The sequence below is a fragment of the Urocampus carinirostris genome, chromosome 10 (assembly GCF_059441175.1).
Source record: "Urocampus carinirostris isolate Australia breed hairy pipefish chromosome 10, RoL_Ucar_1.0, whole genome shotgun sequence".
NCBI lineage: Eukaryota > Metazoa > Chordata > Actinopteri > Syngnathiformes > Syngnathidae > Urocampus > Urocampus carinirostris.
The window spans coordinates 9,625,985-9,653,102 of record NC_142358.1 but is presented as its reverse complement, the minus strand read 5'-3'; the positions used below and the strand labels follow the sequence as shown (position 1 = coordinate 9,653,102).

Genomic DNA, 27,118 nt, shown 5'->3' with positions numbered 1-27,118 from the left:
CTGATGCACGTAAGGTTGACGACTATAAGAATCACAATTTTACTCATTAATTACATTAAACACACATTTTTCTACAAAATAGCTAATCCCTAATATGGGTAAATTTGTGTGATTTCTTTTCTAAGAAATAAAACCCAAAATGCAGATTCTATGAATTTATTTTATTCTACTACTAAAACGAGTTAAGAACCCAGTGAAAAGGGGAAACATAACACTTGAGATAAGCAATTCTTTTGACAATAGGGCAATTTTTTGGTTTTTTTGACAGTGCGTGTACGCATGTGTTGGCCTTTGTCCTGCTAGGTTTCAATCTTGGTACAATCATATTCTTTCCACCATTTGGCAAACTGCAGAACCTTTTTCCTCTGATCATCAAAATTCTCCCGAAACAGCTTTCGCCACATCCTCGGCTCCAAATCCATCATACCTCCAACCACTTCCTGTGAAAGTAATCAAGGTTTGTTAATTTGAATCTCTTTTGAAAGTAGGCAGCTTCATATTTGTTCCCATTCAATTAGAGTTATTTGTAAAAGACCTACAATCAAATGTAATTGAGAATGTCCAGTCAATATCTGATAGCAACAAAAGGAGAATGTGTGGTGTGGAGTAGTGAATGCATTAACAGACCTTGCCAAAGTAATGCGGGAACTTCTGTTCGTTTTCAATGACATGAGCAAACCCTCCCTGGAGTCCAAAGTCCACGGCAAAGTAGGGAAGCCCTCGGGGAACCTGTAGCGCACAAACAATTAACCAGCCATGAAGCCATTCCTAAAGGGGACAATGAATGGAGGAACCAAGAATATGAAGCACAAAAGGACTACCGTAAATTCCGGACTATAAGCCGCTACTTTTTTCCCAAATGTTCAGCCCTGCGGCTTATTTAGCACTCGAGTACAAAAGGTAAAATTTAGACCGGTGGAATTGTGCGCAGAGATAAAATTCGTTTTAATTGTGAGGAAGACGCCCTTGAAGACGTCAAAAATGACAAGAAAGACGAGGGCAGCTTACCGTGATTTTCATAGATGCGGCACAGCTTTTTTTTAACAGCTTTTGAGCCCTGCGAGCGTGTTAAGAGTAGCGTGGTGGTACCTTTCACAGGCACGGTTTGGGATGAAAGTTATATTATTATTATTAAAGCTTTGAAAACTCTCTCGGTGTACCGTCTTTCTTTGTAAATATGTGTAACCATGTATGATATGTATTTGCAAATGTATATTTTTGTCATGTATTTATTTGTATTTATTTTGGACACTTGTTCTGTTAAGTCTTGCACTGACCAATTAAAAAGAAGGGGCGTAACAGACGCGGGGGATTATGGGAAGTAGAAACCAGTAAAGGTGAGTGTTTGTGGACACCGCAGACATCAGTGCATATATATTTTTCCCACCCTTACCTTTGGAAATATACACTTTTTTCCCCTTGAATTACTTTCAACGGGTACCTGGACTTTGCAGGTCTGCATCAAATGATAATCACCAGTATCATTTTCCATTCAATCTGCCAACCGCAAGACTCTAGGGTCGATGGCATAGGTGGGGCAGGTTAAGACCTTAATTCGGCCCCTTGGCCAGAAGCAAGCGTTCCAACCTAGTGGCTAAAGGTATAATGTGGTATGTCTGATGGTTAGCAAGCAACAGAGAAATAATAAATCTATACAGGTTTTCCCCATTAAAATTATTCAACTAAAAAGGACTTCTGTTCTCAATGTGGGTGCTCGCGGCTAATATACCGGTGCGGCTTATTTATGTAATAAGTCCGTTTTCCTCCCGAAATGTGGGGGATGCGGCTTATAATCAGGTGCACCTTATAGTCCGGAATTTACGGTAATTGGGTCATAAAAATTGGCATGCTGGTTAAACTGGATGGATGGACGGATGGACAGATTTAAGCTGGTTAAACAGGATGGAAGGATGGATGGGTGCAGGCATGGATGCATGGAGAATTGGTAAGAAAGAAGTAAAACACAAAAGAAAGAAAAAAAGAAGGACACATACACGTACAGAAAGTATAAAGGAATGAGGATAAGACAGAATAAAAGGAAAGACAAGCATGAAAGAAGAGAGGGACGACAGAAGGAAAAACTCAGGGAAGGAAAGATATAAAGGACAAAAGGAGAGGACAGAAGGACAATGTGAAGGAAAGATGGAACGAAGGACTCAAGGAAAGCAGGACAGAAGGAGGGATGAAGAAAAGGAAGGAAGGAAGGAAGGACTGAAGGTAGGAAGGAGGGACAAAAGGTAGGAAACAAGGAAGGAAACAAAAAAGGAAGTAAACAAAGAACAAAGTACACATGTAATAAAGAAAACAAGAAAACAGGTGAAGGAAAGAAATAAAGAAAAAGGAATTGAAGAAACAAGGAATGAAGGAAAGAAAAAACAAGAAGTGAAGGAAATAAAGAAACAAGGAAAGACAGACAGACTGAAAGGCAGACAGAAAAAGATAGCAAAAATACATACAGATCTACGGATGTCTTTGGAAGAAAGGTCAATGACCCTCTTGTTCATGGCCCACTCCTCATCACACTCCATGATAGCTTTCTAGGGAGGGGGTCAGAAACGTCAAATTTATCGCATCCAGCTGCAGTTTGGCCAAAACGATGCCAACAAAATACCTTAAAGTAAATAGGTGCCATGTCGCCTAGTTCCCGCGGGAGCGGGATACACTCCAGGACCATGTGCCGTCTATTGCGCAAGTTCATGTGCGTTTCCATGAAGACGCAGTCCAGCTCCTGGGCCTCGAACATACGAACCAGGCTGCGTCTGAACAGCTGCAGAGCACAAAGCAGGAAGGGCAGCAACTTAGTAATGCGCGAGTGGTTGGATCAATGACCTTAAAGTGATAGTGATCCACCTGCATCTCTGACCAAATGTCCTCATCCAAGGTGGTGGCAGAGCAGTGATGCTGAAGGGGGCAGACCAGGCAGTGGCCTTCTGTCATGGACACCCCTGCGGGTAGACTTAGATACACCTGGACATGATACGGCACACAACGACATTACAATTGCTTCATAAAGATCATTAGTTTTACATTTGGTCCCGTTTTATTTACTGCAGTTCGGTGCTAAAACGTTAACGCTGGGGTTCCAAATAACGGCCTGCAGACCGGATCAGGCCCGCTAATGGATTATATCCGACCCACTGGAGCTGGATATGCTGACTATTAAACAGAGAACATTTGATGAAACGCCCATTCCAATGTTGTTACATTTAAAATAGAAGACGCTGTTTAAAGCAAAATGTTTGCTCTGACCTGGCTTTCCTACCCTGTGTCCTTTTGTGCACTCTTGTAAAAACTATATATTTCATTGCGCTCATTGGCCAACATTCAAAGACCTGGCTACATTTTCTATACTTGCTTTTTTTAAAATCTATTTTATTCTTCAAGATATTAAAATTCATGCAAAAACAATTTACTATCTTATGTTTTATAAAGCAAATAATCACATTTATTGCTTAAAAAGGAGATATCACTTTGCTAATACTTTTAATGAAAGGTTTATTTTATAAAGAAATAGATTTATATTATATTTACCTAGCATTGTAAGTGACAAACGTTATTGAATATGCGCGGCCATTATTAAAATAATGTATTTACAACATAAACTATAAACACAATATCAACATCCATCCATTCAATATCTGCACCGCTAATCCTCAATAGGGTCGCGGGGTGCTGGAGCCCATCCCAGCTATTAATACCAACATGACGATTCTTGATCTAATGTCCTTTAAAGTCAGATTCATCATCATAAACACCAGGAGTTGGGAATGTTTTAGATCCAAAGAGCCATAATAGCAAAATATTTGGATTTTTTGGGCAATAGAGCCATTCCATATATTTAAGACAAATTTCAGCAAAACCGCCAAACCAACTTTCCAGACTAAATTTACTCTATCAGCGGATTTTCTTTCACTGTGTGACGATAGATGAATAGATAATATTTATGAATAATTATAATGCCAGAGCCTGTGTCCCATATCAACGAATCTACCAATTTAAAGTTTTACCTTTTACTTAAGATCATTGAGGTGCATTTTGACTTTAGTTTTTTCATAAATAATTGATTCAAAACAATGTGCAAGCAGAGTTCTTTTGTAAAGATGTAAAAAAAAACTCCTAACAAGGATCCCAACGTATTTACTTTCGGTGCAGACAGGGCTGGGCCTGTGTGCATAACTCTGCCCACCTTTACTGCTCAGCCACTAGAATTGCTCTGTGTGCCTAGCTGGTATTTCTGTGTGTTAACTGTTTTTCTGTGAGTTTTTATCATTAAGTTTCTTAACAGTGAACCCAAATTGTTTTATGAGCTTTCATATAACGAGACGTACAGCCAAAACGTGTCTGTTGGTGTGAGAAGGTGACTGTAATCTGCTGTGGAGAGTAGGGCTGTAACTAACGATAAATTTCATAATCGATGAATCTGTCGTTTATATTTCCGATTAATCGATATATCGGATTTTTAATTTCCTTCTTGTTTGTTCAAATTATTGCACAAAACAAAATACGATACAAAACAATGGAAAAATTATAAGCGCTTGTCAATTAACTTGATAATAAAAAAATGCATAGAAATGTATATGCTATACACCTGCAAATATGTAAGATATGTTTCTTTTTTTTTTTAAATTTCTCTTAGATATAACTCGGTATTAAAATAACCATTACAGGTTCAAAAAAAACATTATTGTTTTACCTTGCTTCCTATGGCCACAACGAGGTGCTTTTGGAGTTTCGGGCTGCTGAAACAGTGACGACATTCATCCATGGAGGTGGCCAGCTTCCGACTCTCCTGGATGGCTCGATTCCTCAGCCGCTCCTCCTCTCTCCCTTCTCCGTCTTTTTGAGCCGCGCTTGACACAAACATGTCATCCAGGGTGTAGTTGTCACCATCGGTCTTTCCCATCATCTGGTAGGTCCATGGGAACCAGAGCAATGGCGGTAGATATGGCAGCATGGAACAAAAACAGCAAATTGTATTTCTTGTTGAATATGAGATGCCAACTCTTGTGTACAGTAAAATCCAGACTACAAGCCGCTACATTTTCTTCTACAATTTAAACACTGCGGCTCACAATTCAATGCGGCTTATTCTGCTTTTATCTTTTTTTTTGCAATGCAACTGTAATGTTTGTGACTTGAATAACTATTAAATTCAGAGTAACTTCACACAAAGTAGGTATAATTATGTCACATACCAATTACATATAGTTACATCAGGGGGGGAACAGTAATTTGATCAATATTGACTGCCGCTACTTTTTTCCCAAACCTTCAACCCTGCGGCTTATTCAGTGATGCGGGCAATTTATGTAATTTTTCTAACAGCCGCCAGCGGCGCTCGAGTACAAAAGGTAAGATTTAGACCGGTGGAATACATGCGCCGAGGAAGACTGCAACTTCTTAGCTTGTGCACAAATTAAATTAGCGTAGACATATCCTCATCATGCAAATTGCAAAAAGAAAGGCACATGCCGTAGCTTTCAAGCTAAAAGAAAACGAGCAGTTCGATATAGAAGGAAACAGAGCTACTGCACGTAAACTTCACTGTGCGAGCGTGTTGCTAGCGTGTTTTTGAATAAGGGAGCGTGGGACGACGTCTATATGACAAAGTCTCTTTCCCATAATGGGGAAGGCGACTTTGATGACATCAGTTATAATGAGGAAGATGAGCACGGTTTACCGTGGTTTTTGGTTTGAACAATTTTATTGACACTATTAACAGCAAATAAACAATGTGAGGTTTGTACAATTTTTCTCGACAATCTTAACAGCAATTGAGCATATTAACAATTTCGTTGCTCACAATTTCTGTTTTGCGAGCGTGTTGCTAGTAGCATTTTGCTACCCTTCACAGGCACGGTTTGGAATGAAAGTTATAATATTATAATTAAAGCTTTGAAAACTTTCTCGGTGTACCGTCTTTCTTTGTAAATATGTGTAACCGATGTATAATATGTATTTGCACCTGTATATTTTTGTAATGTATTTATTTGAGACACTTATTCTGATATGTTTTGCGAATTAAAAAAGACCTTTGAGATTTAATAAAAAGGATGAGGTCGTGGGAGGGCTTTTAGAACAAGTTGGAATTTTCTTATGTAAGGGTTGGGTCCTCTGCTGTTCTCCTTGCAAGTTTAAAAGCCATTGATGTCTTCTCTATCTATTTTGAGAGTCTAATAAATTAAAAACAAATCACAAAATATTGGGATATCCTGAAAATTTTACTCATAGGCTGTAAGCCATAATTACCAAGGTTAAAATAGTAATGATGTGGAAATATTTTAGTAGCTTTGTAATCATTACATTACAGGAAATAAGTGTCTCTATTAAAATAATCACATTTTCTAAGGCAGTCTTGTACATAACACCACACACTAGCCTCAAAACATTCAAATTCACACAATGATGCCAAACATTGGAAAATAATTTTGGAATAGGCAGAACATCGAATTTTTCATAAATATAGGTTCTTTAAAGCATACAAGGTTTAACATTAAATTCAGATTTAGATTCAGATCTACTTTATTGTCATTCTAGTACACGTGTATACAGAACGAAATGTCGATACATCTGACCCGCACAGTTTCCTTGAATGTACAGATATAAATAAAATGTTGTATTGAGTACTAATAATATACTAAATAATTATGGCTATGTATAGTATTTTACAGTAAAACTACTTGTATTAATGTAAGGTTAGTGGTACAGAGCAAGATTCTGTAAAACAGTGGTCGGCAACCACCAGGCTGCGGACTGATACCGGGCCACGGATCATTTGGTACCAAGCCGCACAGGGAATAAAGGTCTTATTCTATAATTTTATTGTGTGTACAAAGAGTTTTGTCACCCAATAAAAAAAGAGTTCGGGTTCTCGTTATGCCGAGGTTTTACAGTAGAATATTCCCGTAATTGCGCAATTGTTGACCAATTTATGAACAATGCTGACCTCATTTGCTCAGCATTAGATGCAATGGGAATCAAACCTGGATCACGACAGTGAGAGTGCTGAATCCTAACCAATAGGCCACTAGGAATGTAGATGAGAAAGTAAAAGGCATTTGATTTGACCCCATCATCACAATATTTTTACTCACAGTACCACATTGTGCATCGTTGAAATTGAGCATTATGGGAAATAGTTCAGCTAAAACAACGTTTTACAACATGGTACCATGAGTAAAAGAAAACTGTGATGATAAAATAAAAATCTAATACCTTTTTCTATGTCATCTAAATCCCTTTTGGTCTAATGATAACATTGGATTTGGGCTTATTATAATCATTATTACAAATATTAGAATTATCTTGATTAGAATTATCATTATTGGACTTATTGATTTTTGTTGTTATTGTTAGGAAAAAGGAGGTGATGTAAGTTGTCAGGAAAATTGAAGGTACTACTTTCTATTTGTAGTCAAGTACAAACATGTACAAAGATGTTCTAGGATGGCAGTACACTATGCATATATCATGCAAAGAGTTTAACCGATCTTGAGTAATTGCAAGAAAAAGACAAGTTTAAAGTGGTATGTTTGTTGATTTTGGGACACAGGCTCTGGCATTATTCTCTTTTCATAATTTTTATCAAATCCTCAAAAATAAATGTGCTGAAGACTAAGTTTTTGTCTGGGGCGCGGGTTTAGCAATTTAGTAAACTTGTCTCATAATATATGGTGTGGCTCTTTCCCAAAATAAAATTATTATATTTTGCTTTTATGGCTCTTTGAGTCAAAAAGGTTCCTGACCCCTGCATTAGAGGAAGTGCAACAGGAGCTTTTTGGGGGAACTTGGAAAAACAGAGAATGACATTCCAATTCAACACCAATTGCAAAAAACAACAACAACAACAACAAAAAACAATTTGATGCTCCAATCAGAAATATATAACTGGGATCAGTGGTGATAATTATAAAAAAAACTGCAATAGTAACTTGAAAATACCTTTAGTGGTGACATTGGTCAGTCCAAGATGAGTGAATCATTTTATGTGTGTGTGAAGTATCGACATTATTATGAGACACGCAAGGTCAGCATTTTTGCTGTACTGTTTGTGATAAAAGTGCCTTTTACCTTGCCAGCCATTCGGGAGTAGAGGGCGTTCTGATCTTGCGCTGAACTCATTTTCTCCTGTATGACCAACTCCTTCAGCCCCACGCTGTCGTCATCCTGGAAGTATCTTACACGCTCTCCATCCACGTGAGTCTCAATCTGAACACAGATTTGACATTAGGTGTACACATTATAACTTAGAAATTAATATAGGTTTGAAGCAGGAGTCGACAAACTACAACCAATGGAGAACATACGCCAGTCAGGCTTCTACAATTTATAGTAAACAAAGAAGACAATAATTCTAAATTGTCTGTCAGTGTCCTTTCATTGCCTCTCCTAGATTGTACTTTTCAGACGTGTGCTTTCATATCCAAGCATGAAACCAATCATAGTTCAGCATTACTTGTTGCTCGGATCAGAAATTTCCCCATATGTCCACGCAGCACCACATTGCTGTAATATTGCTGTGGGTTCAGCCAATCAAATTTCAAAAAAGTTCAAATTTGGATTATGGAAGGCCTAGAGAAATGTTACCGCTGTCACAAACATGGGGGGCGATAATTCACCTAAACGTTTAACCGCACAATCAAATTTAATATATTCTGCGTTTCCACTGCTTCTTGAATAGGACAAGCTCGACTTTCAGCATTAGCTTTGATGGTGATAGAAAATAACTTTTTGAATCTTTTTGGAACTGAAACACACTGATCATCTGCCCAACAGCGTAATTGAGGAGGACTGAGTTTGTGTTCAAATAAAAATTCTATATGGTGTGTAAAGTGTGGCTATATTTCTAAATAATACTGCAATTTTATGAGGTTATTATTGATGCGTTTTATGTATTGCAGCTTTAGTTGCAATAAAGGTTTTATATCCATAAAATAGTAATTGAGCGTTGGATTGGTTTAGACTAGTAATGACTTGAAAAAAGGAACAACTAAGCAAAAATTAAACAAAAAGAAAAAAGTGAAAGAAAAAGCTGGGGGGAAAAAAAAGAAAAACAGAAAAAAATACATGTTTTTGGGGGTCCCCTTAATCCAGTGGTTTATGGCCACGTCATTTTATTGTCATCGTATTTATCTTATTACTGTTTAGGGTTCGCATGGATACTTTTGGGAGGACAAGAACAGATTAAGTAGTTTTTAATTATTTCACACTGGGAAATTTTGCTCAAGATACTAGAAATTCTAGAAACGTGCATGATCGGGGAACGAGCTAATGTCATATAGATAGGTGTATCACCACTCATCTTTAAACACAGCACAGAGATTACACCAACACAGGCTAAACGTATCTCTCACCTTCTTCTTCTTTCGACGACCTCCATGGGGTTCCTGAAGACCTGATAGTGGCTTGACAGGCCAGGCCTGACCAGAGTGATCAGTTCTGAATAACAGAACCTCCTGGGCTTCACTAGAGCAGGCCGCCACCTTAGGAGCCACACAAAAATGAATTGAACTGGTTTGACCCCCACCAATTACAGGTCAAAAGACACCAATCATGGTGAGGCCTGGAGTGCCTCTTAGCTGATAGGTGTACAAAAACACAAGAACAGTTACTCTTGTGAGAGAACTTCTGCAGAGGACTTTATCACAGTCCCAATTGGACATTAAAGCACTGCCCTGAGGAGGTTAGCGTGAACTCATAACTCTTCTCCTGACATGAATTACTCGCACAAATTATTTTAAGTATGCCGGGCTACACAACTGGGAACGATGAAAGTAATCGTAAATGAAACTGAATATCATAATATACAGTTGCTGTGGCATCGAATGTGTTTTATAGTGGTTGATGATATCTCATTCCAGATTGTTGTAAATCTAACTTCATTTTTAGGCCTGTCACGTGCGTATCGCGCCCGAAAGTACCCGCACCGCGGGTTAGGGGCTCGCTCGCTCGTGGGTGCGGCATAAGTAAAAACCCTGTCGTGAATTTGTCTCCGATCGTCCCGGGCGGACGGAGAATCGCCCAGCTGTACGACTCTTAGCGGTGGATCACTCGGCTCGAGCGTCGATGAAGAACGCAGCTAGCTGCGAGAACTAATGTGATTTGGAGCTGCGATTGGCTGGCAACCAGTTCAGGGTGTCCCCTGCCCACTGCCCGGATATGGCTGGGATGGGCTCCAGCCCACCCCCGCGACCCTAATAAGGATAATGAGATGAGATTTTTTTTAATTTCTTTTTTTTGGAAGGGGCGTTGCTACTTCGCAGATTTTCACTTTTTGCGGGTGGTTTTGCCCCCCACTAACCGGGTCTAAAAAATAATTATAATTTAAAAAAAATATATACCGTATTTTCCGCACTATAAGGCGCACCTAAAAGTCTTAATTTTTTTCAAAAGCTGACCATGCGCCTTATAACACAGTGCGCCTTATATATGGCTCAATATTAAATTCGCAAGGTCTCGCAACTTACTCAACAGCCGCCGACTAGATTCTCCCCCGAGCGCGAAGTCGTCCGCGGTGTATGCTGGGATTTATATACCGGCGTTTCATTGGCTAACCAATGTGTCAATTATCATTTGAATCGATCACTATTGGCTGAAGTTATTCGGAGCCTCGGATTGGCTAGATGCCCAAAACAAACCCTCCAATCGGCCGAGTTTAACAATGGTGTAGCAAGTCCGCGGTGTATGCTGGGATTTATATATCGGCGTTTCATTGGCTAACCAATGTGTCAATCATCATTTGAATCGATCACTATTGGCTGAAGTTATTCGGAGCCAAAACAAACCCTCCAATCGGCCGAGTTTAACAATGGCGTAGCAAGTCCGCAGTGTATGCTGGGATTTATATACCGGCGTTTCATTGGCTAACCAATGTGTCAATCATCATTTGAATCGATCACTATTGGCTGAAGTTATTCGGAGCCTCGGATTGGCTAGATGCCCAAAACAAACCCTCCAATCGGCCGAGTTTAACAATGGCGTAGCAAGTCCGCGGTGTATGCTGGGATTTATATACCGGCGTTTCATTGGCTAACCAATGTGTCAATCATCATTTGAATCGATCACTACTGGCTGAAGTTATTCGGAGCCTCGGATTGGATAGATGGCCAAACCAAACCCTGCAATTGGCCGAAAAAGATGTGTCAATCATCAGTTAAATCGATCGCTATTGGCTGAAATTATTCAGAGCCTCCAATAGGCTAGATGACCAAAACAAATCTTGCAATTGGCCGAGTTTAGCAATGGCGTAGCAAGCTTAGCAAGCTTGCTAAAGTACACCATAGAGAAACATGTTTTATCAGTCTGTATTTGCAAATAATTTACTCTCCTGGATTTACTTCACTAACGGTTGTAAGAAGACCATGATTGCGTATCATTATTGAACGTGAGAACTTAGGTGAGTTATGCGGCTTTATGTTTTCCCGGTATCTTGTTTTAGAACTATCTTGATGTTGCTGTGATGAGTTGAGTGAATTCAACTCAATTCCAAGTGTTTATTGTCATATGCACAGTAAAGTTGCGAGTGAAAAAGAAAATAGAAACATAGAAATGTTTGGCATTTCTTGAATCCCAAGACTTGAACCTTCCGAATGATATTTGAAATGACGCATTTAAGTGACATCGTACGGACACCGCATTCGCACGTGTCTACGACACGTATTTGCTTCTTTGCAAGCTTTGGGAATGTTAAGGGGGTCATCAGTTGGACTGAATCATCGGACTGTTTTGTCCACGTTCCCATTGTAGCGCCTTATAATCCGGTGCGCCTTATCTATGGAAGATATAGGACCAAAAACTATTTTTTGGGGGTGCGCCCTATAACCCGGTGCGCCCTATAGTGCGGAAAATACGGTATATATATTTTTTTTTTAAGGTGCGCCGCTAACTCGCGGATTTTCACTTATCGCGGGTGGTTTTGGTCCCCATTAACCGCGATAACCGAGGTCTTACTGTACATAGTTCAGGGGACATAGACAAACAACTGCATTGTATTCAGACCTGGTTGCAGTTTGCTGTTTCATGAAGCTTTTTTCGTGCAATGTGGCTCTCTTTGGCTTTGTGAGCTGCATCCAACTGTGCCTTCAGGTTCTCAACCATGGCCTATAGAAAAACAGTCACAAAATTATGTGTTTATTCATGTACAGTATCCTATAGGGATTATAGTAGTCTGAGTTACAGTGCAAATAAAGAATATATTATTTTTTTTAAAGAAAAATGCACTTTGGAGTACTCATGGATAATTTCAAACCCAAAGTCTCCTTCTATGTTAGAAATACTTTTTTAATTTAGATACGGTGAAGCTGTATGGATTTTAAAACAATCAAATATCTAAATACACATGTTCCAATACATTTGAGGAAATCATAATGTATACGAATATCTTTTTGGGGGTATTTTGCTAATTACTTGAAATTTATTTCCACAGTAATGTTAAAGTACTGTATTTTCTCCTACAAAATACCTGACATATTATATATATATATATATATATATATACCCTTTATGTAATTCTAAATATCAATTCATTAATGAAACCATGATATGACTACTGTCTTTTTCTACCAAAAAAGGGGTGATTGTGGAAAAAAACTAATTTGGGCGGTGATATTTTGCATTTCTTGAAATCTATTCTCCATTGGAATTTTAATGTATGTATTTTTCGTAATTTAATTTTGGTTTTAATTATTTAAATAAAATTACAAATTTAAAAAAATCAACTCAATCTGTCATCTGGCCATTTACAGTGGGTGCATTTGTAATTTTACACATTATATATTTGAATCTTAAAATGCAAGTTGCCAACTTACTGTGTTACCCATTATCTCAGCTTTTACCAGTTTGGCACCGAGTTTGTTCATTTCTTCCTCAGAGAGAAGTGGAATCTCTTCTTCATCACTTTCACTCTCACTTGAAGCAAACAGAGAGACAGATTTAGAAAGGCAAGGATTGCGCCAAAACTCAGATTTCCTTCCAATATTTGATATGTGACGCTACATTTATCATGGATTTATAGGGAATATTATGCCGGATGCAAAAAGTGGTAAAAACCTCCCATATCATTCATAGGATATTATTTTATATACAGAGTTTCATATCTTAGGGCCCGGTCACACAGCCTTTCATGGGCGTATCGAGGCTGAATCACGGCCAGAAATTTCTGCCCGTGAAGCAGACGCTGTTGGACGCTTTGAGATTGCGATACAGACGAGATACAGCAGTGCTTTACACGCGGTCAGAAATTCACACGCGGTTGGCAGCGCGAAAAGGTTTTGCGCTACTCAAAACTTTAGACCACGGGTAACCGCGGGCGGCACACGTGGTAATGACGCGGTACAGACGCAGAACGACGTGCTACGGCCGCGGCCAGGGCGTGGTTACACGCGGGTAGGACGCGAAATTTTAGCGTGTAATCGCGGTTGGAGCACAGTCATAGCACGTTTGTTCTGCGCCTGTATCGCGGTGTTATCACGTGAATGAGCGTGTGTAACGCGTGTGACGGTCAAACGCCTTTCTCCGCGTATATACAGCGCGATTTGCCGAGCACACGTCAGTTGTGCTCGAGACGTCAAGGGGTGAACATGGATCCCCGTCACCGTAGTGACCTCGTCTTAATTCATTTTTATTTCTTGACATTTCTTTTCATTTCATAACAAGATAATAAAATAAAAATGAAAAACCATTACAATAATAACATATTGGCTTCTTCTTCGGTGCCATAGCTTGAAATCTTTATCTACACGGGACTGTGTCTTGAGCGGTAATGATTTCTATAGCCCGGCTCGGCAGCTTTTAGACCCGTGGTCCACACGCGAACATGACGTGGAACTGACGCGATGAGGAAGCGGAACAGTCGCCGGCGTCTGTTTTGCGGGCATACCACGGATGAACAGCGGGTTGGCCAATTTTGCGCATTTTCTTACCCGCGATACAGACGCAAAAGGCTGTGTGACCGGGCCCTTAGCCCACAAGGCTTTCAATAATAGCAATTTTCAAACAATGTTTAAATTCTCTGCCCTATTTACAGGTGTTTTTTTCATCCTAAAACAGAGTCATAAGCCATCCCACCGAGTTGCAAATAGAATTGTCGAATTATATTCCCAATCTAATAACTCCCTGACCACCAGGTTTATAATGTTTTCTGGGAGAAACCCTTATGCAATTGTCTTTTTGCAATCATCTACAATGTTTGAGTGTCATGATTCATTGCCACCTGAAAATCCACATTGTGGGTTGGTGCACTGCTCATTGCTGAATGTAATAGGCCTAGATTGCTGCAAGCGCCTTTCGGGTTGATTAAATTTTCCCCATTAATAATTATTTAATAATTCCAAATTGTCTGTCAGCTTCCTTTGATTGCTTTCCCCCTGGCTGTGCTGCTTCCAGATATGTGCTTTCATATGCAAGCATTTAACGCATCACATTTCAGCCATTACTTGTTTCCAAGGTTAGTAATCTGCTTGGAGGCCTACACAAAGACTCCTGAAGGCCCCGAGGCGTATCATCAGTGTTCGACAAAACTGTTAGATTAGCCAGTCAGATTTTAAGCTGGCGAGTTAGCACCTGCTAGCAGGCCTTGGGAAACATCAGCAGTTTTAAAAACAATGATTGGCCAGGGGGCGGTAAGTATCACAATGAAAATGTGAAGAAAAAATTGCTGTGTCAATTGGACATTTTAAGCCCTAAAACGAAAAAAGCTGATGCGAGAAAGAACAGGCTCGACTTTCAGCATTAGCTTCGATGGCAAGAAAAAAGAACTTCTTGATTAAACTGAAACGCATAGAATCTGTATGACAGAGTTATTGAAATATTCATAAGGAAAGTAAGGAGAATGGATTTTTGCACAAATAATAAGGATTTTGGTGAATAAAATGAGGCTATATTCTTAAATAATATTGCCATTTTATGAGGTTAATTCTGATGCTTTTTTATATGTGTTGAAGGTATAGCTGGCTATGAAATTGTTATTGACGGTTGGATTGAGGTAAAAAAAAAAAGTTGAAATGAGAATGTCATTACTTGAAATCATGCAGGTGACATTGCAAATTTAGGTGGCAAATGCAATTGTGGGTCTTTCTTCTAACTTATTTTTGTTAAATAACTATAACATCTTTGGAGGAAAATAAAGAGTACCGTAAAAAAGCCACAGGTTTAACAAAAAACACATTGGTGTACTCTGTGACACAAAAAGGTCAAATTATCAAGGAAATTCTGAGCAAAATGTTTTGCTTTTTTAGGATAAGTTAAATAGTACGAAGATGGACACAGTGCTCTTAAAACAGGCACAGACTTTTTGACAGGATATGTAATAGTATCTTTCCTAGTATCGTTACTCAGGTAATAATAATATAATAATTTCCTTTGTATTGTCATTCTTTGTAACAATGTACACAGAACGAAATGTCGATACACCTGACCCGTTGTAGCGAGTCGATGCAGCCGCAGCCAAACAGAGGGCGCCGCCATTATACCAATTAGGTATGTCTCGGCCGAGGCGCGAACCAGCGACCTCCCAGTCTCAAAGCGGGCACACTACCATCTAGGCTACTGAGCTGGTTATAAGATGACATGTCAAAAACGGAGGATGTAACAGCTTGCTTGCAGCCCCAATTTTATGAAAATTACATTTGAGAATATTTAGGTTGCAGCAAAAAATCTTATAAACATATAATTGATTTTGGTCCATTAAACAATGTAGTGGATAAGAAGAATGACTATTCAGTCTGAGTATTCGTTAACAGATTCTTACTTCAAATTACCTTGTGAAATAAAGACATGATTTATAGTTTTGTTAAATGCTTTGGTCAATAATATGTCAGAAAACAGTGAAAAATATTGTTCATTGTTTTCCAAAGTAATAAAAATCCCCGGCAAAGGCTTGAAATCTAGCTACCTTGGAAATTGACTTAATGACTTTTAAAAACTATCAAGCAGTTTCATATTTAGGATGGGTAATCATTTGTAATAAATCGAATACGCAAGTGTGGCTTGCACAATATTAAATTTCTCAAAAGGGGAAAAAAAGTGACATTTGCCCGACTGACATTTAAAAGATGTTCTATAAGAAGTAAAAGTTTTTTAACACTATCATAAAAGACAACAGAAATTTGCAAACATTTACTGTCAGACTTGGGTGAATTTGTCATCTAAAGATAACTGACAAATAATCACTTGCAAAATTTAACGGAAATTAATTTGATAATACATTCTTTGTTAGTTATTCTATTTAGTTGCTAAACCTCTGAAAAAGTCACACTTGCTTCTTGGCCAATCAGAAAAACAAAGAAATAATCTACAATACAATGACACCTTAAAGAAAATCTACAGTGAAACATGTACGACACATTTGTCCTTCTACTGTATATAAAGGCAATTGACCTGGATTTTGGAGATGCAGCAGCCATGTTGTCACGAGCAGAAGGTGTTAGCTTTGCAGCATCTTGCAATTGCTCCATTGGTGTGTTTTCTGATGTACTGGGTTCACGAGCGCCACTCTTCTTCCAGGCTTTTGTAACTGTTGCTTGTGGACAAAATGTACCGTCAAGGGTGGGTTTCAAAAATCCCACAGAAGACTGAGCTTTATGGGAAGAGCGCTGAAAAGCTGCACATGAAAAGGGAGAAAAAAAACATATATAAACTTATCTTCACCTCTTTTGCCTATTTTCTAACATCGTGAGGTTGTGATAAATACTGCTCAATAATAACGCAATTTGTTGTCACCATTTAGATCAGCCAGAACCAGCTCGTTTGGATGATTTATTTGGGCACACAATACATTTTTGAGTATGTAAAAAAACAAGCAAGTCTCTGGGTCATTTCTGTCAAAGGTTATGATTCTATAAAATTATGCAAACCAAATGCTTGCTCGGGCCGCTAGAGGGTGGTAAAGGATAAAATCTCAGCTTTAGTAGGCGCAGCCTAAAATGATTATCTGATGAAGTCTAATCTTATTGCCCATGCACTGCTGAAACGTTTTTTTTTTGTTTTGTTTTGTTTCATACATTTCAAACACGTATGACAATTAAAGCAACCGCGGTGAGTCGGTACAAGTGTAAAACTGCATTCAATCAATTGTTAAAATGAACCAGTTATTGCATTCAATGCCCAATATAAAAATATTTTCCCCCTGATTGTTTATAAATAAATGTTTTATGCTTACAAAAGATCCCTCGTCATTCATGATAATAATATGTATGGTAAATTAAATGAAATGATCTGCATTTATGTAGCACTTTTCAAGTCAATGAAGACTTCCCAAAGTGCTTTACAATGTGCTTTACATTTACCCATTCACCCACACTCACACACCAATAGCGGCCGTGCAGCCATGCAAGGCGCCAACCTGCTTATTGGGGGCATTATGGGTTCAGTGTCTTACCCAAGGACACTTCAACATGTAACACGGAGGAGCCGGGATTCGAACTACAATCTCTTGATCCCAAGACAAGCGCTCTACCTCCTGAGCTACTAAAATTATCTGAATGATAAAGCATAATACTAAAAAAATATGTTAAGCTAAAAATGTTAAATTTACATTTAACCGATCCAACCCGCCTGAGAACGCTAAGTCTGGATCCAGCCCCAGAGCAAAAATGAGTTTGACATCTGCGCACCCAATTGTTTTTTTGAAAAATGCAGTAAAATGTCAAATATTATGTGTGCCACATTAAGGGTTGTTGTATTAAAAGAAATATATCAGTAAGGGATACGAATAACTCACGTATGGGGTCATCATCCGTGGGCTTAGTAAAACAGTCTTTCGGGGACCCAAGAAAAGATGGGCGCTCACTCCTTTTTTTCTCTCCATCTTCATCCCTTTCCTTCTCTCTATTCTTCTCTTTAAACTCTTTTGGGTCTCTTTGGCAATCTTGAGCTCCCTCACCTCCTCGATAACTTCCCCTCTCAAAACATCTCTCCCGGGAAGAAGGTGATGAGTCTCTTTCATGTCTCCTCCACTGATCTCTCTCCATTTGGTCTCCTGTTTTGCGCCACCTTTGTCGGCTTTCTTTCCATTCCGACCGCCTGCCTTTCAACATCATGTCCTCTCTTCTGCTTTCATGTCCATAAACAGCTTTTTCTGCCTCAGCAAGTCGTTGCTGAAATTCTTTCATTGACTGTAAACACAACAAAACATGAAATATTGGGATCTAGCAAACAGGTTGTGTCTTTGTGTTAACTGCAGCTGGTTTGTAATGATTCAGAATAAAGTGAAATGCGTGAAAACTGCTGTTTATCGGTCCTTACTCCATATCTGTCGGCCACCACATCATCCAGGCTGCGCTGCTCTCTCTCAGCCTGCTCTTTCATCCGCTGGTAGTTCTTCCTCAGCCAGCTGAGACCACCATCATTCACCACTGAAACTGAAAAAAGTTTCTCATTGAAGTAAACATTTTCTTTAGTGGAATACATTTTCATTTGTAAGCCAGGCAACATGCCTGGAACCAACTGCAACAGGAAGTTGGCGTCCACTTCTTTGGCTGCAGACATGGCCCCGCACAGCTAAAGCTGTTTTTAGATGTGCCGTTTTCATTTCTGCTCTGGTTGTTTACGTCTAGACTATGCGACCATTTAAAATGGCAATTACGAAGATGAGTAGATATTTTTGACTAGGCCGAAAGGAAATGCAAATGAGGGCTTTGTCGCGTAAAGTGTGAGGCTTATATTTCTAGATGACAGCACCAGGGCAACCATACTGTGGAGAATAATGCCAGATTGCAACACAGACATGAACAGTATTCTTCCTGTGTTTTTTTTTCACTTGCGGATGACACGGCAACAGACCATTTCCTCGTTATCGTTCCTCGAGCAATAAAAGAAAATTCACTAACCTGATATTAAAGCTGATGACACAAAAGCTGATGACACAAAAGAGTGTAGCGTTTTGATAGATAGCTTCACATGCTATTCAATTCAGATGTATGAATTGAGGACTCATTTTGTGGGTAAAAAAAAATCAAATATCATGAGTACATTTTCTAAAGTACTGTCAAACCTCCCGTTTGCTTCGGTTATGCATTATATGAATAATGTTGGCAAAAACATGCCTCAAATGACATACTTGTTTGAAATCAATGTTTACAGACGTCACCACGATGTTTTGCATTCAAAGCGCATGTCTTGTGGAAAAGAGCAGGTTGACGTTTTTTTCTGTGCCACACACTCTTGAGGGTCAAAATTATCAAACATGTTGGATATTCAAAGCTATTGCCGCCGCACTGTTTTCCCCTAAAAAGTGCCATAAGCAAAATGATATTTGCCGGTGGCATAGCGTGCGAATGGCAAGGCGTGCAAAGGGCTTTAGCATGTTGTGCATAGGAACTAACAAATAGGACTAAAATTAGGACTGGTTACGTATATCAATCTGTCTTCTTGAGTGATGTTTATTCTAAATTTAAGATTTGTAAAAAACAGCCCCAAGGTGATTTATTTATATTTATCTTCAGTGATTACAATGGCCTTATTTAACTTTTTATTGCATATTATCTCATGGTGTCCTGGCTGACATGCATTTTTCAACTGTAAAATTTTCGGGGAAACTAGATCAGTTTAAGTAGGCCAACGTATAACAAATCTGCCTTATTTGCAAAGAGACACTGGCTGTTTTCAAAAGAATATAATATCAAGAGCCACTGCCAGACAAAACAACTAAAAGCCAAGTGGAAACGAACGCTGTTAAAAGGTAAAGCAACTGGAGGCTGTTTTAACGGCACAGTGGTGCTTTTTCACAAGACCCTGCGAGTCAAATGAAAATGCTACAAAGGCGAGCTACAAGGTCGCGCCGCTGATCGCCAAGCACTGCAAACCTTTTAGGGAGGGTGAATTTATTAAAGATTGTTCAAAGAATGACAGGCTGAATAGTCAGCCCTCACACAGTTTTAGCTTACCAAATCTCAAATTAGCAAATGTAGCCAATTTACCTTTTTTTGCAGCAGTAGCAGCCATCTCCTCTGTGGGTAAACCAGTTCCACCATCTTTCCAGTACGGATTGAGTTCTAATTTGTGCAAACCAGCCTAAAAGTAGAAGATAAAAACACACCAGTTAGATACTGATAATTGTATTCTGTTTTTAATATTAGACACATGCAAATAAGATTGCATAGATGCCAGTTAGGTATTATGACTGTTGGTGCACAATATTCTTTCGACTATTATGAACTGTTTACATCATCGTTACTATAGGCCAATAATGTTGCTGTTCTTTGATACCCACACCTTTTAGCGGATCTACTTTTGTAAACTGGGAGATTTAATAAAAATAAATGACCCAGAAGAGGGAATTTAGAACAAGTTGGAATCTCATATCCAAGGTTTGGGTTCTTTCCCCGTTCTCCTTGCAAGTTCAAAATCCAATGTCTTATCTTCTTACTTTGAGTGTCTAATAAACATTAAACTGATCAGATACACAGATGAATAATTTCTTCTTACATTTCCCATCATCCAAAAAGTTGAAAGGCAATTCATTGAGGTCAGAAAGGTATTCATTTAACAAATTGCCATGTGGTTTTGGCAGAATGGTTGACGAATACAACAAACAAATCTGGTGTTTTTAGTGTAGTCTACATTTTATGTCGACAAACTATATTTGGAAAAAAAACTGGATCACTTATTTCCCCCTTTGTTACTCTAGCAACCAAAAGGTAAGCAAAATTGACACCGTAGCTTACTCCTACGCAGATGACATTGTACGCATTTCTGCATCAGGAAGATGAAGAAAAAAGTGTACGCACCTGTTCTATGGCATGAGCTTTTGTCTGCTCCTCCTCTTTCTTCCGATCTCTTTCAGCTCTCTTCTCTGCCATCGATGTGGTCTTCATGGCCAAATAATCAACGGTCATCCATTCATCCCGCTATAAAAAATAAATCAATAGATGTAAAAAGAAACATAATCATTAAAAAGTCTCTAAATAACCCATTATGGGTTTCAACCATATTCTTGAACACTGTTGGGATCTAAATGTATACAGTACTTGGATATTTGCGTCGACTTTCCCCTCTTGAGACTTGGGCTTCTCTGCAACCTTACAGTCTTTTACAGACTGTGACTGGGGCTCAGCTTCAACCCATTCATCAGCTGAATCCTGAGTAATAAAGCACATCTTAAAATATATTTGATGAGGAAGGCTGTAGAACAATATGTCAATATTGTGAAAAGTATGACATTTTTTGGGATACAAAAGATTGAAGGGTTTCCTTTTCTCACATTTGAACTATCACTTGAGCCATCTGCAGCTTCTGTCACCTCCTTTTTCTTCTTGGCTTTCTTTTTCTTGTCCTTCTTTCTGGATTTCTTCTCCTTTTTCTTCTTGCTTTTAACTGAGGTTTCCTGTATGGAAATGCGTGTGAAACATTTAAAGTTTGGGAATTTTTAACTGCTTGATTATTCCGAAGTTCCGTTTAGAAATGCATTTAGTATAAGTTTGGTATTGCTCATTAGTCTACTTTTGCAGTCCTATTAATTGGACATACCACTGAAAATTGTCATTTTAGGACCATAGAGTTGAGAACCGGAGAGATTACGCATCAAATATCCGAAATAAAGTACCTGGACATTTTCAGGCTGATGCAGGCCAAATTTATATTACAGATGCACCTCAAAAGCAAAAATTGTATTTCAGTTTTAAGTGCCTCATTTCGCAAAACATAATTTGTAATATTGGCTTTCATGATCTCTATATATTTTCTCAAATATTAGTATTTTTCTTCTTGTCATTGTTAATTATATGGTAACCATTGTTTAGAATGATATTAGACATTTTATTCCAGAATAAAGGTAAGATCTCGGGCAAGGGCCCGCCCGGCACACTTGATTTAAAACTTGGCTTGAAGTAAAACCGAAACAGCGTACTTCTGCTGAAACGCACACTTCGGGTTTACTTCGGCAGTGAAGTAAAGCTTTGGGTTTACCCACGAGCCACGTCGGGCTAGGCTGGATTTTTTTAGGCTTTATCTTACCTGTACTTCAAAGTAAACAATAAAAATAAGTAATAAAGACTTAAAAGAGAAGGATAATACTGTCAGAATAAATAGGCAAGAATATTTACAAGCTAGTGCTTGGAGTCTGGCCTAAGTTGTAATTGCATTCTAATAATAGTGCAATGAAAAAGTAGTGCTATAACATTAAGCAGCAACAAAATTCCATAATGAGTCAAAGATATAAATACTATTTTTTCCATTCAATAACAGTTTTCCAATAAATGAAGTGAAAAATATGCCTGACGAAAACCTTGCAACCCTAGGTGCATGTGTTAGGTAATTGCAATTTTTAATGAGAAATATGATATTGTTGGTAAACTTAATAAAGTTGTGTGTCTTCGAAAGATATTACTCAAACTGATATCAGTGTTCAGCTGTGACTGAAAACTTTCAACATATTGTGTCACAGTAAATTTCACCAAATGAATCAATGATCAAGGCGTAATCAATTTTCAAATAATCAACAGAAGTTATATATATATATATTTTTTTTTTCTGAGTTATGATCAAATTAAAATCAAACAAATATTTGTTTTGAGCATCTGAGGAGTACTTGTTTTTCAAATTCTGTACCCCTTCACGACAGCAGACTCCTTTTTTTTTGTGTATGGTAATCAAACACTAAATAACATCTTCTATCCACCCCACAAACACTATTATTAAGTTTGCTGACGACACCACCTTGATCGGCCTCATCTCTGAAGGGGACGAGGCGGCATACAGGGATGAGGTTGAGTCACTTTCAACGTGGTGCTCGGAAAACCACCTCATATTGAACACAACAAAAACAAAAGAACTGATTCTGGATTTCAGAAGGAATAGCAGGAATCCAGCACCACTCATCATAAAAGGAGACTGCGTAGAGAGAGTCCACTCGTTCAAATTTCTGGGCGTGCACATCGCCGACGACCTCTCCTGGTCTGCAAACACCAGAGCGGTGGTAGGGAAGGCCCAGCAGCGACTGCACTTCCTGAGATTGCTCAGGAAAAATAACCTAAAACAGCAGCTGCAGGTGTCTTTCTACAAAGCCACAGTGGAGAGCATCCTAACATACTGCATCACGGTGTGGTATGCGGGGTGCACAGCAGCAGACAGGAAAAAGCTCCAGAGGATCATAAAAACAGCCCAGAGAATCGTCGGCTGCTCTCTGCCCAGTCTGGAGGACATTGCCTGCTCTCGCTACCTCAGCAGAGCAGAAAACATCGTCAAGGACTTTTCTCACCCCGGCCACCATCTCTTCGACCTGCTGCCTTCCGGCAAGCGCTACAGGTCACACAAAGCAAAAACGAACAGACTCAGAGACAGTTTCTTCCCCACAGCCATTACCACCCTAAACAGACACCGCACAAACAACTGAAAACTCGTGCCAACACTACCTCATACGAAAATAATGTTACTCAAGTCTTGTTCTTGCACATGTCGACTGCACTACGTTTAATGCTCAAATTGCACAATGTCTGACCATTCCTTTTTTTGCACTATGATGTCTATGCTTGCACCAATGTATATGCGGACTATTTTTGCACCATGATGACTTTGCACCAAATGCAATATTGCACAACCGTTACGATACAACGTTATCACGACAACCCTGTATGTAACATCCCACATGCTGACATTGTTGTGTAAATACCATGTAAATTATAACTATAGCCTTATTCCCCTTGTTTTATAACATTATCTTCTCTGTTCCTTTATCTTCTTGCTCATACCCTCACTATGTGTAAAACTGGAGTGTCATGCCCAATTTCGTTGTCACAATATGTTAGCCCATTTGTAACAATGACAATAAAGGTATATTCTATTCTATTCTATTCTATTCTTTACTTTTGAAAACAATGATATGGAGTTTCTAGCAGTGTCATGCAGACCCTTCTATGTACCGGGAGAGTTAACTGTGGTCTTTGTGTTTGCTGTTTACTTTACACCGCTACCGTTTCACCGGATGCTAAGGTTAGCATAGCGCTAAATCTCCTGCCGCTTATCAATAAACAGTAGCTTGCACACCCCAACGGAGCTTTATCGGGCATGTTTATGGACTGTACTCCCAAATCCATTCAATTGTGGACTGAGCAATTCGGAAAAAACACTGGACTATGTGTAATGTAAGATCAAACATCAAACATTCCGGTTGTATCCAGCAACTCTGTTTGACCCTCACCCCCTTCATCACCCCCCCTTGGAGGAAAACAAAGCCTACTTACAACAAAGTCAGTTAGTTCTTTGTTCCTTTATCTCTTTGTTTCCTTATCCTCACTGTAAATGTGGAACTGGAGTCGTCCAATTTCGTTGTCACAGCATATCCCATGTTGTAACAATGACAATAAAGACATATTCTATTCTATACGGCAGTGGACTATTGAAATGCCATTCAAACGTAGTTTCAAAAATGAGAGTGGTTGTGGCAGCTTAGGTTGTCCAAAAGTAAATTTAGTTTAAAGCAAACTGAAATTGCTTTGGTGCCTAAGTGACACAGTAATATAACGATAGTATGTTTATGAATCAATAGTATATGTATATACTGTATATAACAATAGTATATGTATAGATTGAGAGATAGCAAGAGAGCTAGATAGACAAGATACTTATTTATACTGAGTTTTACTTCTGAGGAAGCAATAAAACCAAAAATGTGTCCACAATCTGGAAGCAAATTGTTGTTTCACAATGGACCTTGTATTGTACAGCGATTTTGTGCAAATATTTCGTTATTCCTTTTTGAATTAGCAGTTCGAATTTTCTGTGCTGTGCCCCCCCAAAAAAAGAGCCCAAACCAAACAAAACACGTCTTGTCGTAGCCTTTAGCAAGTGAACGGTTATTTTACGTTATTAAAAGGTGACTTACCTCCTCAATTTCCTTTAATCTGTTGGTGACCTCAGGGAGCATCCAAGTGTCTTCCCCTCTCTGCCTCTTGAGCTCTTTCCTCCTCTCCTCTTTGTCATACCGTTTCTTGGCCTACAGAGGAAATAAAGAATGAATCGATAACATTTTGAAAAATATATACAAATTGAAGATTTTGCTTTTGGCTAAACGAAAGTGCGCTTGTTTGATCGTGTAGAAAAAAACTAGAGATTAAATCCCTTATGGTTGCAGAGGCATAATCATATTTGTGAAGGGACACGGCGCTGAAATCCATATTGAAAACGAGAAGATTAAACGAAGTGTAAACATGGCCAGACATAAAACATCACAAAACACAACTTGTGGGTCCTTTCAGTTTAATTCATGTTTGTATGCAGTCGGTGACGTTAGCCATTAGCCTATAGCTAGCTGGGACAGGGACGAGTAACTGGCACTGCGAGTCACATTTCTAATTTAAAATTTGTTGAATATTGTTAAAATCTACCGTTTCAAGAGCTTCTTGTCGTGCATGTCGTTTACTCTCCTTTCTATCAGCTATACTGCTTGAACTTTCAAAACTAACACCCTGCGTAGCCATGACGCTGCCGTAAGGGATGTGTCGCGAATTGTTTACGACATAATCTTTACGTCTGTCAGTTCACATTTGTTTTTGTTTTTTGTTTTTCTAAATGTGATTTAATCACTGAGTGAAATTATGCCGATTCTAACACTTGTGAAATTTTTCTTCCGTCTTCACAGGTTCCATATTTCCTAATAATTTGTGAATATTACGTCGGTAGGAAAGTGTGACCGAGGATAAGTTCTAGATAGAGTGATTGAAACCGTTATTTGTACATTATTGTCTCCCACTCTGGTGACTTAACGCGAAGACAAAATAGACGACCAAAGCTTCAGTAGCAACGCAGCCTCGAGGACTTTCGTTACATACATTTAAAATTAAATAAAATCACAGAAATGCCTTGCATATTTAATGACTAATGTATGGAAACCCAGGGGTGCAAAAACCTAATAAAATATTGATTGAATTATGGCACTCTTTGAACGACCTCGCCCTCTTGGAATTACTTTGAAATGCAGTGTTTCTTTACCTTCTTTGATCCAAGACACACTTTTCCCATAAAAAAAAAAAATCATCCATCCATTATCTGCACCACTTATCTTCAGTAGGGTCGCAGGGGTGCTGGAGCCCATCCCAGCCATCTTCAGGCAGTGGGCAGGGGACACCCTAAACTGGTTGCCTGCCAGTTGTAGGGCACACAGAGACAGACAACTCACTCGCACGCTCACACCTCAGGACAAAACCCGAGTGCCCGGAGGAAACCAATGCAGGCACGGGGAGAACATGCAAACTCCACACAGGGAGGCTTCGGTAGCTGAAATTCAACACAGTTCGCCAAAAATGTTCAAAAAGTAATCCCCTTTCAACGATAATGTTTCGTTTTTTTTTGTAGTTGAAGCTTTAATCAGTGCGTTGCATAAATCGTTTTCATTTGTGGCCTCAAAGGCTGGGTTATTCATTTTGATCAGTAATTTTCTGGTAATATTGGATATTACTATATTTTCAACCTATTATATCAACTTTTACTATAGGCTACTGTAATTTTATCTTAAAATGTATCTCATCTCATCAGCTGCACCACTTATCCTCAGTATCTGCTCGTTAAATATGTTTTAAGCTATGGTCTTACTTTTTTATTTTTTTCTTGTACATGAACAAAATAATTTAAAAAAAACATAAACATTATATTGAGATGTTAGTTTTAGGGCAAAATCTTCGTAATGTGTTGCGTGTCCCAGAACAGCTGAAAGATAAAAGCAGAAACACGCGGTGTTTTTTTTTTTGTTTTTTACAAAAGCTCTTCAAACTCAGTTGGGCATTGTTAACACATACTTTATGTTCGACTTGCTACTTTTTAAGGAAACCTCAAACGAATCCTTCTCCCCCAACCTTTAAAGGGACAGTGTGTAATATTGAGTGCTTCCTAGTGGTACAAAAAAACTTTGATTCAGTTAAAAATATATATATTAATTTCAAAACTAAGCAGAATACATGAACTATCATACCAATGTTAATTTGTATTTAAAAAAAGCATAGGTCAAGAAACGTGTATGTCTTTTACAGAGAGTAACTACCTAATACCTAACTAGAAGTCATAGCCATGTTTGACTGAGATCCTTCTGCTACGCTGTGCTCTGTGGAACTGGTTTGTGTTTGCATTAGACAACAGTGAAATACAGTGGTCAAATATTACACAATGGGGCTTTAAGAAAGATAAAAATAATTTA

At 38.7% G+C, this 27,118-nt stretch overlaps 1 protein-coding gene across 1 annotated transcript; it reads right to left on the bottom strand.

The window, feature by feature from the left end:
- Window positions 1–140: 140 nt before the first annotated feature.
- cwf19l2 (CWF19 like cell cycle control factor 2) lies at window positions 141–25,429 on the bottom strand. The gene is made up of 19 exons (XM_088346130.1): window positions 25,317–25,429; window positions 24,815–24,925; window positions 21,197–21,319; window positions 20,964–21,074; window positions 20,724–20,843; window positions 19,914–20,007; window positions 18,241–18,356; window positions 17,717–18,110; window positions 16,375–16,597; window positions 12,807–12,906; window positions 11,998–12,099; window positions 9,354–9,482; window positions 8,071–8,208; window positions 4,694–4,906; window positions 2,851–2,967; window positions 2,612–2,767; window positions 2,457–2,537; window positions 628–729; window positions 141–440 (listed from the first exon to the last, which is right to left on the bottom strand). The coding sequence occupies exons 1-19, from the start codon at window positions 25,407–25,409 to the stop codon at window positions 300–302; spliced, it is 2,664 nt and encodes an 887-aa protein (XP_088202256.1). The 5' UTR covers window positions 25,410–25,429; the 3' UTR covers window positions 141–299.
- Window positions 25,430–27,118: the final 1,689 nt, after the last annotated feature.